The following is a 13,019-nucleotide window of genomic DNA, read 5'->3' as shown; positions in this document are numbered from 1 at the left end:
CAAGTTATCTTATATGTATTCAGTAATCACAAATGTGAGACTATATAAAAAAACCCAATGAACAAGTATAACTATTATTATGACTCATGTCATTAGTAGAAAGGTAAAAACAAACAGTTGGTTTCTGAGTCTAAGTATCAATTGAAAGGCATACAGTCTCCGTCCAAGTCTTGGGAGAGCTGGCCACCTCTGATGTCAGTGGCTTCTCATCCTATCAGAGTCTTTGGTATCTGTTGTAGGTGGAGGCGAGTGTCAGAGAGAGGGATAGACGTGCATTCATGGTTAGGCACTGATGAGGTTCCTTCCATCAAGAGTGGAGAGTGTCCTTTAAATGAGAAAAACCTCCAGGTGACAGTCAGTAATCTTTAAAGTCTTTGTCTCCTGGGAGTCAGCTGTGAAAGGAAGCAGTTACCAACTTGGCTTTTCCTTGAAGTGACTTTATCAAACCTTGGCAACAGGGTATGATGTCTCCTTCCTAGAGTGTCAGCCCGTACTTCCTTCATCTAATTTAAGTCCTGCTTAAATGCATTATGATGCATGAGGGAATGCAAAAAAAAAAAAAAATGGGTGTTGCCAGGAGCAGAGCAAAACCAAGCTACCCTCAGGGGTTTCTCATAGCCCTGATCATTATTTAATGTACAACCATGAAGTTTTTCATCACTTATTTTACAATGCTCCCCATGCAATTTAACACAAGAAGCAAAATTTTTGAGGTGTCCCAGGGGCCCTTGTGGAACACTGTAAAGGTATTCCTACGTATTTTGATATTTTAACCCTTAAGTCCTCAATATCTAGTAAAAACTGAAAAGCATGCGGCTAACATTCCGTAGGCTGGCAGATTCATGGAGCTATTGTGTAACCTACAGAGACATAGGCTCTTTCAGCCACAAACACGTTACATAAGCCCAAATGTTCGGCCGTTAATGATTATTTTTGTAGGCCTGAGTAAAATAAAAACATGTCTGTGTTATATAAACCAACACACTTAAACTAGCTTTTGTTCACTGAAGATTAATCTTACATCACATGAACTTGGAAAGCATTTAAGTTAGGTTCCCTATTTCTGAGAATTTTAGGATACCCAATTCTTATAAAACTCTTGCCTTTAAACTAATTTTAACAATACCACTGAGGTAGAAAGTCATCTTCCGTTTGCAACATAATGTATGACAGGCACAAACGGAGACCTTTTACCCATCAGAAAAACCCACTAGTTTATAAAGAACAGTTGGATTCAAATTTTCTTTGGGAGGCACTTACGATCCACATTTCCTTGACTAGTCGAGTTTCAAATGATCTTTCTTATTTTAAAATGACAGCATTTTTAGATTTTATTATTTATTTACTTTCAGAGAAAGGGGAAGTGGGGGAGAAAGAGAAAAAGAGAAACATCAATATGAGAGACGCATTGCAAGCCCACCAACCGGGGATGGAACCTACAACCCAGTCATGTGCTTGCCCTGACTGCAGATTGAAGAGGCAACCATTAGCTTTGCAGGACCTCACCCAAGCACCTGAGCCTCACCAGAAAGGGCACGGGCAGCCATATTTAACACCCAAAAGAATTGGGTTGACACCTAAATGACATCAGAGGTCGATCCACTTATCCACATCCTCTTTTTGAAGCTTCAGGAGACCAATGAAATATGTTATCCATTCATTCTGCCTAAATTTATAGCCGGCTTTTTCTAATTGTGCATGCAAAAGATTAATTTAGAACTGTCAAAGGATCCTCATTCTGGCCATCTTAGTATTAGTGGGAGGCTGATTGTCCCAGGGCTTGTCACCCTCACAGATGTGATTCCCTGAGCTAACTTCAGTTTTTCCGTTGGGATCTGGAGAGTGGACACATTTCTAGGGAAAGCCAACCTTTACAGGCACATCTCGGGACGAGCCAAATGTAGTGGGTGTCCCTACAGACATCCTGGGTGGAAGTTTGCTTCGCGCCCTGGAGGAAGTTTTTCCTCAGGCAACCCCGCTAAAGTGCTTAGTCACCTCTGAACGCCCAAGCCAGGCTCAGAGAGAGCTTACCGGAAGCTGTCCGAGGCACAGGCCCCATCCCTCTCTCAGGGTGCACCCATCCCAGGGCGCCCTGCCCTTTTCTCCCTGGGGCTCGTGCTGGCTTCTCCAGGATCAGTTATCACACTGGACACCTCGTAACACCCATGGCTGCCACGCCAGATTCAGGGATCTGCAAAAGCGATCGTCACCCCCTAGCGTATCTGGGTTTGGAAAGCAAGTGTCCTTTCTCTTTTGGAGCAAAAGAGAGGTACCTCTCATTGAAGCAGGAAGGATTTATTTAGACTCTCAGTACGCAATCGAATTACAAAGCAGAAATTAAAAGCAGCAACTCATTTTTTTCCCTTTCCCTGAGTTAGCTCAACCTTTATCCTCATGGATTTTCTAAGAACAGCTCAAATAAGTCGTGGACCTATTCCTTAAAGTAAGGAGGCCTGGGGTTTGGAGAGAAGACTGCCCTGCCCCCACTGTGAAGTTCACCCACTGTGAAGTTCACCCACTGTGAAGTTCACCCACTGTGAAGCAGGGAGCTGGCGGCACACGCGGAGCCTTTGCTTGTACCCAGCATGTGGAGCTTGTACCTAGCCCCACACTGTTGTCCTGGTGGGCTTCCTCAGGGTTCCGGGGCCACTCCAAGTAAACGTCGACATAAGGAATGTGCAAACCGGTAGCGAATTTTTATGAGCCGATTTGAGCCAAAGTGACTGATGACCATAGCCAGGAAGCAAGACCTCAAATGCTTCAGAAGTGACAATTTTGCAGTTCCCTTTATGCATTTGAGATTAAGAAGGGAACATAAGACATATACTACATGAAGGTGAGAGAAAGCAAGGCGGGCACTGAGTCACAGGATATTTATCAAGATTACGTGCTCTGTTGAGGGTGGTTATGCTTATTTCAAGGCATGTGAATCTAGAAGCACAGAAACAATGGATGGGGCTTGCTTAAGGCAAAGATAAACCTTTTACCAGAGACTCCCCGCCAAGACCTGCCCAGGTAGGAATTTCTGCTCAGGTTCCTTTCTGGAGAAGCCCTTTTTCATTCAGTGCTGCTTTCAGGAGATGAGCCCCCAGAGGCTAGACCAACAGATCAATAGACGTTCGCTTTCTGCATCCACCAGGCTGATCATTTATAATATCTGACAAGTAGGAGGGATACTATGAATGGCATTCTATTTATTGATTACTAGGTTATGAAGGGGGCCCAATTTTAAAAATGAAATATATGTCAACCCAAGGTTACATATTTTGAAAATCTAATTTATGTCAGATGTTGGTTTAAAGCCTATAATCAATTTATTTAATTAAATGTAAAAGCTCTCTGTCTGCTATAACTAGTGAAAGTAATGTTCTGCTTTAAAGAAATAATATTTTAGTGTGCTGGTCTATACTAAATATCTGGTGGCCTTTTAATAATTTAATATCTGTGAGGAAAGACAATGGGATTTTTTGTTCAAGAGGATACTGTTAATTAGGTAAACTAGGAAAAATTATGACTTTGTTTCTACTATATCTTATAGTAAAAGATTGAATTACAAAAGCTCAGCCCACTTTCAAATTTATGTATTTATATTTAGAGTAACACGCAGCTTGGAGTGGGTGACTTGTGTTAAAACCTGGCAGCACCAATAGCTGGAGGGAGAATCTTTTTTTTTTTTTAATTGGGAATACACACAGATCACTCCTTTTGTAAAGGACAAAAAGTCCTCTAAGTTGTGAAGAAAGAAAATTATACCTTGCTCTGAAACTTTTTGGTAAAATGCCATCAAGATGATCACTTATAATAAGGCAGAGGAAGGTCTGTGATTAAGCACACATTTACGGTTGTATTTATAGAGCTTCCTCGCCTTGTGGAAAAGCCGTGCTCACAAAACGTGGCTGCTTAACCAAGTCCCTTTTTCTGTGGCTGGCTGGGGCTCCAGGCTGGGCGTCAGAGGCTTTGTAGGCTGGCCGTTTGAACTTGAGCTAGTCAACTTCCTCTCTCAGGGCTATCCTCATTTCCTTACTTGTGCAATGAAGCATTGATAAACAACTTCAATTAAAAATGTTTTTAAAACTAACTAGAACCATATGTACTCATCCTCCAGCCCTTGGGAAAATTCTGGAGCATTATAGTTGCTCAATATGTATTAATTGGACGAATAAACTGCTGTTTTAAAAAAGGCAAAGAGTACAAAGAAAAAGATTTAAATCACCTATAATTCCAACATTTTGCTTCCTATGCTTTTAGATTTTTTCTTTTTTGGGGGGTGCATGTAAACATTTTTTTCTTCTACTCAATTGTGCACACTTTTTAAAGTCAGCCTTGTTCATTAACCATGGCCCCATGACCTTAACTGCCATTGAGGAACGTGATTTCCGTGACCTCATTATCCTTTCTGAGTGGAGTCTGAGCCTCACACCTTTTTCTCCAGTCTCATTACCACCCATGGATCAGGCTCTCATGTCTGCCTTTCTGAAGATACCACAACTTCATGTCCCAGAAGCACCTCAAGCTCAGCATGTTCCAAACCAAACTCATCCTTCCCTCCAAGCCCCTTACTATTTTATATCCTGTTTCCCAAACTATGAACAGCTTCACTCTCTTCTTTTCAGTATTGGACATTTGGGTGGCTTCCAGTTTGGGGGAGGGGGGCTGTCTTTGCTTGTGTATAACAACATGTAAATCATTACGCAGATTCTTGATGGTTGACTTAGAAATGACCCCTCAGAGTGAAATGACTGGGCCAGGGCATATGAGATACATCCTCAAGGAGCTTAATACAATCATCCAGATCACTCTTTAATTTCTGCTCCCACGAGCAATACATTATAATTCTCATTTCTCTGCATCCTAGCTGCCTGTGAATATTAACTTGAAAAAAATCAATGCAAATTTAATAGAAAAAACATAGAACTTCTTAATGCTTTTAAGCAAGCATTTCTTTAATTGCTGGTGGGGCTGAGCTGTGAAGGCTCTTGATATGCCAGCCAGAATGGTCTGACTTTCTAATTCTATGATTTCCTTGGATGCCTCTTTATTGATTACAAGTTAACCTTTGCACTATTCATTAGAGGAAGGAAAAAAAACCATCTCAAATGTTAACTTGAAACTACCGGATGTTAAATAGGGCTTTGGCCTTATAGAGGGCATTGTAGTTAGGAATTATTTCACTGAACTTTACAGAATCTAGGCCTTGCCTTCTTTCAGCACCCCTGCTGAAGTTCACGGGTTTTCAATTCCACCACGGGTTGTCTCCTTCAGTCTCCCGGACTGGGTGTTTTCAGTATTTAACAAAATAGTGTAAATAAAAATCAAGGTTTTCACAAAGCTACAGTTTGGGAGGAAAAACTTTTCCCACAAACTTTTAAGTTTAGTTATCCGTGTTAGCAAATTAAACTAACAAAAGACAGATTAGAAAGAGAAAAGAGAGATTTTTACAATTCAGTTACTCCTGCCGTGGCTGGTGTGGCTCAATGGACTGAGGGTTCCTGGTTCTATTCCTAGTCAGGGCACATGCCTGGGTTGGGGGCCAGGTACCCAGTAGGGGGTGCACGAGAGGCAACCACACATTGATGTTTCTCTCCCTCTCTTCTTCCCTTCCCCTCTGCCTAAAAATAAATAAATAAAATCTTGAAAAAATAAAAATTAAATAAAATTCAGATACATGCAAGTTCACAAAAATATGACTCAAGGAGGCAGTGAGAATTTGAGACTTACACACTGACTTCACAGGGGAAAGGGAGGAGGAGAAAGGCACTCACTCATCGGGAAACAAATGACCTTTAGAAAAGTCAAATAGGCCTTTAGGAACTAGGTGGGACATACGATCGGTTTTTTTAACCTTTAAAACATGGAATACTTCGTGAATTTGCATGCCATCCTTGTACAGGGGCCATGCTCATCTTCCCTGTATGTTCCAGTTTTAGTACAGGTGCTGCTGAAGTGAGCATGAGATATGATAGTTTTGTGACAAAGGCTTTTGAGGGGTGGTGCAAGCTTCTCCTCTCAGGTGACGCATCAGTCTCCCCAGTGGTGACCCTTCTTGTAAGGGACTGATGCAACCGGATTCCTTTGGATTCCTTCCGGAGGCTCTGCTTTTAGGCAAACAAGGGAGTTTGCAGGGGGTAGGGTGGGGGAGCCTATTCTAAATTCCTTCAGCTCAGGACGGTTTTTATGACACAGTGGCATATTCCGGACCCTGTCACTGCCGTCTAAATCAGAATAACCCTAAACTAAGAACATTTCAAGTTGATGGTTAGGTTATATTAACCCAGTCGACAAAGATTTCTTGGAAACCCACTAAGCGTCCGGCATTGTAGTTGGGGTGATGGAGATGGAAACGATGGCCTTGGTGCTCAGCAGCGACAACTAGAGGCCGTGGGGCTCCAATGCATCCTGGTGCTAATGATGCATTATAGACGAGAGACTTTTGGACTTGCGGCCTTAACTGTGACTGTGATTGTGACTTTTTGGAGTGAGTATTTGAGGTCTGGCGTGAAGTCGCCAGTCATAATGCTTGCACCACCAAATTGTGTTCCTGAGCGGGTTGTTTCACTAAGCGAGCTTCGGCCATCACCCCAAGTCGACTCCTCACGACTGCGGGCTCCTCTCTTCATGTCAAGTAACAAACTGAGGGAAGACACTTGAATATTTCACTCATGTTTTATTTATCTGAAAGGGAAACCGCATGTTCTGGTGACGGTCACGTGTTCCTGAACCCCAAGGATCTATTCAGAGATAAAAGCAAAGACCTTAACAATTAGCTTAAAATAAGACAAAATATAACCTTTTTTAAAAGTAGAAAATTACTTGAGACATGGACAAAGAAATAGAGTATAGTTCTGTTGTCTTAAAAGTCTTCACTGGCACTGGTTAGGTAACGGGCTTTGGAGAAGACTAAGCATTCTGCTTTCAAATGTGCTTAGAGTCTGTATTCCCTGCTAACATTTTCATAGAAGCATCCAGGCCAGGGCTGGCAATGTTTTTGACAAATGAAATCTCAAATTAACAGGCAATTACACTGCTTCTCCATTCTGCTATTGGACAGGGAACCATCATAGTTATTCCTACTCATAGCTTTGGGGGAAATTCATTGGTCCCCCCTTTCTTTCTCCCTTAAAGATCTAAAGACTATTCGTGTAGCAGGCTCTGCAGTGGGCGCAGGGCACAGAGATGAAGCTGCATCGAGATTCCTGGGGGGTGATACAAATGTTCCCTAGAAGATGCCTGAGTTAAGCTTCACTGGACTGAGAGAGGAGGTACTGGGGAGGGAAGGGCACGAGTGGCATCGATCAGAGAGGACCTCAGAGGGCTCCCAAGAGACAGAGGGTCAGTGTCACTGGAGTGGGAGGAATGGGACGGGAGGGGAGGGATTCAATACACAGCTGAGGACATATCTGAAGCTCAGATCATGCAGAGACCTTATGGGACATATAATAATTGCTTTCTCCCTTCATCCTAAGAGCAAAGGGAAGTCAGTGAAAGATTGGAAGTGGCAAGCATGGCTGGGGACAGGGTGACATTGCAGAGGCCGCTGGTCTAGTCAGAGCATGAAGGTGGCACTGGGCGGGGAGGCAGCAATGCAGGAAGCAAAGAGACTCACAGAATATGTAGGTGGCAGCCTGGGGTGGGAAGGTGGCTGATGCGTTGGATCTGGGGATGTAGGGAAAGGAGAAGTAAAGTTCAAGGGGGACTTTTAAGTCTGGTTCGTGCACAGTTGGATGGATGGTGGCATGATTAATATTTGAAACTTGGGGAGACAGGAGATGAGCATGGAGAGACCACGTCTTTACAACGCTGAGTGCACTTCTGGCACTGAAACGTAAATTGGGGTCATGAAGCCTGTTTTTATAAGTCTCAGTGCCTCTGAGAAAGCTGGAAATGCAGCCAGGGTTTTTCTCCCCAGAGCTCAAGTACACTCACTGTTGGATTCCTTTTCCCTTTACCAGGGTTGAGCAAGTTCTGTGATGGATTTTAGTAAAATAAAGTCACTTGTTTCAGGATGAACTTAGAAATGAAAATTCAATGACATCATAAAAAGGAAGAAACTGCTTGGGATGCGTTCAGTCGTGCTGTACAATCAAATGCATTCCAAAATACAGTCTTGTGTTGTGTGAAATCACGACCCCACCATTAGTTAGAGCTGATCTCGATTTATATGCCCTCACATTTGCACCTGAGACGGCACATGCCCTCTTCCCAGCAAAAGAAGCTTTCAGATAAACTGGAAGGCTTTCAAGGGAGAACAGCCGAGGTAATTAGGCGCTGAAAGAATTGATTTATGAGCCCAGATTAGAAAAGGTAAATGTATTTTGTTTAGCGAACTACACGTAAAAGGGGAGTGACGTCAATCAGCAGTGAAGACAAAGGAAACCATTAGGCTTTATGTAGAAATTTGAAAGCCACTGTCCCCCTTTACCACTTCTCTCCAAACGCTCTTCATTCTTCAAATGCTAGGCAAAGCCGGAGGGACGTTTTGTGAAGTGAACCAAAAGCATCTGATGTTAAAAGAAATGGAAGAGTACTGAAAATGTCTGAGGTGGCCTGGGCCTGTGGTGTTCCAACCAGCCGCTTTGCTGGACCAGGCTGACTCTCCCGTGGGAAATAGCTGTGTGAAGGCGAAGAAGCACTAGTATGGGCCCTTCCTTATAAATCTTTTAGAGGGATGTTACTTCGTTAGCAATTGTCACTGCACATCATATGAGCTTAATAAAATTGCATTTCAGGGTCTGATGATGAGGTTTGTTTTGTACAGCTTTGGTTTCTTAAATGGTTCATTGATTTTGCCAACCTCTGCCTCTGTCCAAATAATGATTCCTTTAATGGCTTGGGGCCCCAGGCCAGAAAGCAGATCACACCAAGTGGAAGATTGGAGAAGGGGGTGGGTGGTCTGCATGGGGCGACGCCCAGAGCAACCTCAACGTAAGACCTCTGGCTCAAAGTTGAATCTTCTTCCTTGTTAGCAATAAGAACTTACCAACTGTGTGACCTCGGAGAGTCATTTGACATCTCTGAGCCTCAGTATTCTCAACTGTAAAACAGGATAGCAGTCCCTACCTCTCCGAATGTAGCAAGGCTGAATTAAATGAGCTAATGAGTATAAGATGCTTAGCCCAGAACTGGGTATTTAAACAAGCACCCCTTTTAAGAGGCAAGTAACCCTTGAGAGGAGTGGGTCTCCTTTCCACCTTCGGGGGTGGGCAGCATCCACTTGGGATTATAGCTCTGCGGGTCCAACCTGCGGCTCCTTGGATCCAGGGCAAAGAAGGGAACATTTCAGTTCTTGAAGTAATATTCAGGGGTCTGAGATAGCTTTGGGCAACCAAAGGACCCTGGGCCACCAGAAAGCCCAGAAGAGGACGCAAGAGGTTCAAGAGGAAGCTGGGGCCAGACAGTGCCCGCAGCTGTTTGCCGAGACCCAGGGTAGCAGCTGAGATCCCTGGAGCTAGTGGCTAATGTCCCAGTGGTTTGGGAAAAGGCAAGTTCTGTTTTTTACCCGTTTGCCCATGCTGGCTGAGGCCTTCCTCTCCCATGCAGTACAGTTTCTCTAAATTCATCCCCGTTTGGAGGGTGAGGAGAGGCAGGAAGAGTGGACAGGTGAAAGAGAACAAGTAGGAACAGAAAAAAGACATCTGGCTGCTTCCGCCCCTCGCCCTCCTGCTCCTGGTTAATTAGGGAGGTGAAGCATTTGTGATAAATCTTGTTCAGGAGCTTTCACACTGGAGCCCCAGGATTTTCCATCTGCTGTAGTTTTAGAAAAATGAGCCTTTGGCCATCACACATGTTCATCTAGTAAGGAGACCATCAACAGTCTGTGTACTTATCCACATGGCATGCACATGTGTATGTCTGCAAAGCATTTTTTCTCCTTCCATAAGTTATGCGTTATTGTGGAAGATTTAGCAAATACTGAAAATAAAATGTAACTGGAGGAAAATCGAAACAACGTGAAACCATGCCACGCAGAAGCGGCCATTGTGCTCCTTTCCCTGGGCTCAGTCCTGCCTTGTCTTCACGCTACGTGCATGTTCCGGAGCGTGTTCTTGTGGTTCCTGTTGTCACGTCTCGCTGCTCTTTCCCTGGTCATTTCCACCAGCCCGGGACCCCTTGCACGCTCTCTGGGGTGGCTACCTCGGCTTTCTCCTGCCCTTGACTGCTGCTCAGCATCAGGTCTGCGTGTCGTCCTGCCTGCATGTCGGACACGTGCCCAAGCCCCTCCCACGGGATGCTTCACACCGACCTCGTGCTCCCCTCTTCCGTCCCTTCACCTGCCACCCTCTGTCATGCCAGTCAGAACCGCCCGTCCCCCTTACCCCCCTCTCACTGAGCCACAGTCTTTGCTGGTTTTCACAGCCCGTAGTTGTGGGGACTTCTCTTCCCGGCACTGGAACTCTGAGCTGGGGGTCCTGGTGTGGGGCTGGGACCCCTCACTCCTCAGAGGGGACCTCCGCAGCCGAGACAGGTCTTCTGATTTTTATCCATCATGCCACCCGTGGGTGTGGAACCAGCCCACTCCCCGTCTCCACCCCTCCTACCAGTCTCCATGTGACTTCTTCTTTATGTCCTTAGTTGCAGGGCTCCAAACCTTAGTTTATGGAAAGTCTACGTATGCCCCCCTGGATCTTTTAAAGGCAGTTTCCTGGGCCTACTAAGTGTGCCCACGTGCTGGCAAACGAATTGCACATTGCTCACGGAGATAAGTGGCTTAAACGGAAAGCCGGCATCTCACCTGCTGACACCCTCCTGTGCTTCCAGGCCGCGCTGGCGGGGGGCACCACCATGATCCTCGATTTTGCCATTCCTTGGAAAGGCAGCTCCCTGGTCGAGGCCTTCCAGACCTGGCGGAGCTGGGCGGATCCCAAAGTCTGCTGCGACTACAGCCTTCACGTGGCGGTGACATGGTGGAGTGACCAGGTGAACCTCCTCGCGTTCCAGTTGTTTCCACTTAGTTCCCTGGTCCTTGCTCTGTACATGAGCAAGAAATTGGGCAACGTCAATGTGGATAAGTACAACACAAGAAACTGCTGGGCAGCTGTCAGAATGGGAGAGAACACTCTGCTGTATGTTCTTTTGTACTTTCTGAATTTTGATTCCTGTGAAGCATTGTCAATTTTTAAAATGAAATGTTTTAAAATCGTAGGCAGATGATAGCAAAAATGCTTCATAATCATTCTCCATAGACTTTCCTAATATTTAATTCATGGCATGCAATTTTTTAAGAAGTTCTGATCTCCCTTTCTCTCAACTTCAACCTGTCCAGCTCTTGTAAATGGTATTTTCCCCCAGTCTAGAACTTGAATTAGAGACGTGCAATTTTTGGAGAAAAACCAAGGAAACTCCCATTTAGATGCCTCCATTCCCCACTCCTGGCCCCCGCCGCCCACCCTCCTGTGCACTTGAGAGAGAAGGGGAAAGACCTGGAACATTTTCAAGGCCTCCTCCCAGCTGTCTCCCGACCTGGCGCTTTCGCCACGGCTCTGCTGGTCTCACCACCTGCTCAGATCATTTCGAGACGCAGCTTAAAGGAACCTTCCGCGCCTGCTGATTACTGATGCCGCGGCAGAAACGATACCATGGTTGAGACAGGAAGACAGTTCTGAGAGATGCTAACGTGTGTCCATTTCTCCCCACATAAATTTGCACATGTACTTTAGAATACATTGTTACTTGTGATTTAAATCAACATGATTTTTCCACACTGGACTTAAATCCGAAATCTCCTCACCAGGAAGAGTGCACGAGGATGACTTTACTTGACGTTACCGGGTCACTTGGGCCTCCACCTCCCCCTAAAAATTGGGAGGCGTTAGTCACCAAGTTAATATGAGATAAGCCATCAGTCTTCAACAGCTAGGTCAGCAAATGTAGCAGTAAGGTTCATAGTCCACAGTTAAAGTTAATTTTTCTCCAAAAATGCCATCCTGAGTGATACACCTGATCTCTTCTGTGATTTTAGGGTCTTCCTGCCTTCCTTGTTTCCGCCCTCCCCCTCCCTCCCCTTTTATTCTACTGAAGCAGACCTGAGGATGCCTGTCCTTGCCAGCACTTCTTACACTTTAATCTGGAAGTGGTTACCTGGTGAATATTGTTAAAACGCAGATATTTTGCAGTAAGTGCACTCGTTTTCTGGGAATGCTATAACAAAGTCCCACAAACCGGGGGTTTAAACAACAGGAATTTATTTTCTCACAGTTCTGGAGACTGAAGCCCAAGATCAAGGTGTGGGGGCAGGGTTGGTCCCTTCTGGGTGCTCTGAGGGAGGGTCTGCTCCACGCCTCCCACCAGCCTCTGGTGGTTTGCTGGGGATTGTCAGCCTTGCTGGACTCCACTTGGTCCAGAATCTGTCACTGTCTAGGAGCTACCGACGGGCAGATCTGCACCTTCTACTTCCTCCCTGAGAACTAACTCATCCCGTGGGTTTCCAATTTGTGTCTAACCCCCTTATCTCACACTAGTTTTGATTCCTTCTAGGGACACTATTGTTTCCGTTGCTGCCACATGGCTTTATCTTTACTTTATAAAATAACTTCCTCACATTGGGAGATAAATGCTGAGAATTTATGTCCAAGTATAGAAGTGAAGTACTCTGGGGAAAACTATGAACTCCTCCATAATTTCAAAGTCTCATAGCAGCAGATGAAATGGGGTCTCACGGGAAGGAACGATCAGGGCCTTGATTGCTTTTTATCCGGAGTTAAGCTGTCCTTATTTTATTTAATTCTCCAAATGCAACATTTTGAAAAATATTGACATTATCTTTAAATGAAACAGTGACATTTTCTTGTTATTTCCTCTTAGGTTAAAGAAGAAATGAAAGTCCTTACCCAAGAAAAAGGTGTGAACTCCTTCAAGATGTTCATGGCCTATAAAGATGTGTACATGGTACGAGACACGGAGCTGTACGCGGCCTTCTCTCGGTGCAAGGAAATCGGAGCGATCGCTCAGGTCCACGCGGAAAACGGAGACCTGATCGCAGAGGTACAGTTGCCTTTGAAAGCTCCAATCTGCAGGAACAAAAA

General features: G+C 44.8%; 1 protein-coding gene and 1 non-coding gene across 3 annotated transcripts in view; one reads left to right on the top strand and one right to left on the bottom strand.

Moving 5' to 3' along the window:
* DPYS (dihydropyrimidinase) overlaps positions 1-13,019 on the top strand; it is a 72,087-nt gene that overhangs the window by 5,216 nt on the left and 53,852 nt on the right. Inside the window, exons 2-3 of one of the 2 annotated variants that reach the window (XM_037048371.1) lie at positions 10,756-10,914; positions 12,799-12,978. In XM_037048371.1, coding sequence (XP_036904266.1) covers positions 10,756-10,914; positions 12,799-12,978 — 339 coding nt within the window. The remainder of the gene's footprint in view (positions 1-10,755; positions 10,915-12,798; positions 12,979-13,019) is intronic. The other variant, XM_037048372.1, reaches the window with a different exon arrangement.
* On the bottom strand, positions 5,846-5,951 carry LOC118988998 (U6 spliceosomal RNA). Its single transcript, XR_005066902.1, has one exon. It is a non-coding gene; the product is annotated as a U6 spliceosomal RNA (small nuclear RNA).

This window comes from Sturnira hondurensis, unplaced genomic scaffold (assembly GCF_014824575.4).
Source record: "Sturnira hondurensis isolate 20B ecotype Veracruz unplaced genomic scaffold, ASM1482457v3 Scaffold0006413, whole genome shotgun sequence".
Lineage (NCBI taxonomy): Eukaryota > Metazoa > Chordata > Mammalia > Chiroptera > Phyllostomidae > Sturnira > Sturnira hondurensis.
The sequence above is the reverse complement of the archived record's forward strand: the minus strand, read 5'-3'. Positions and strand labels throughout refer to the sequence as shown.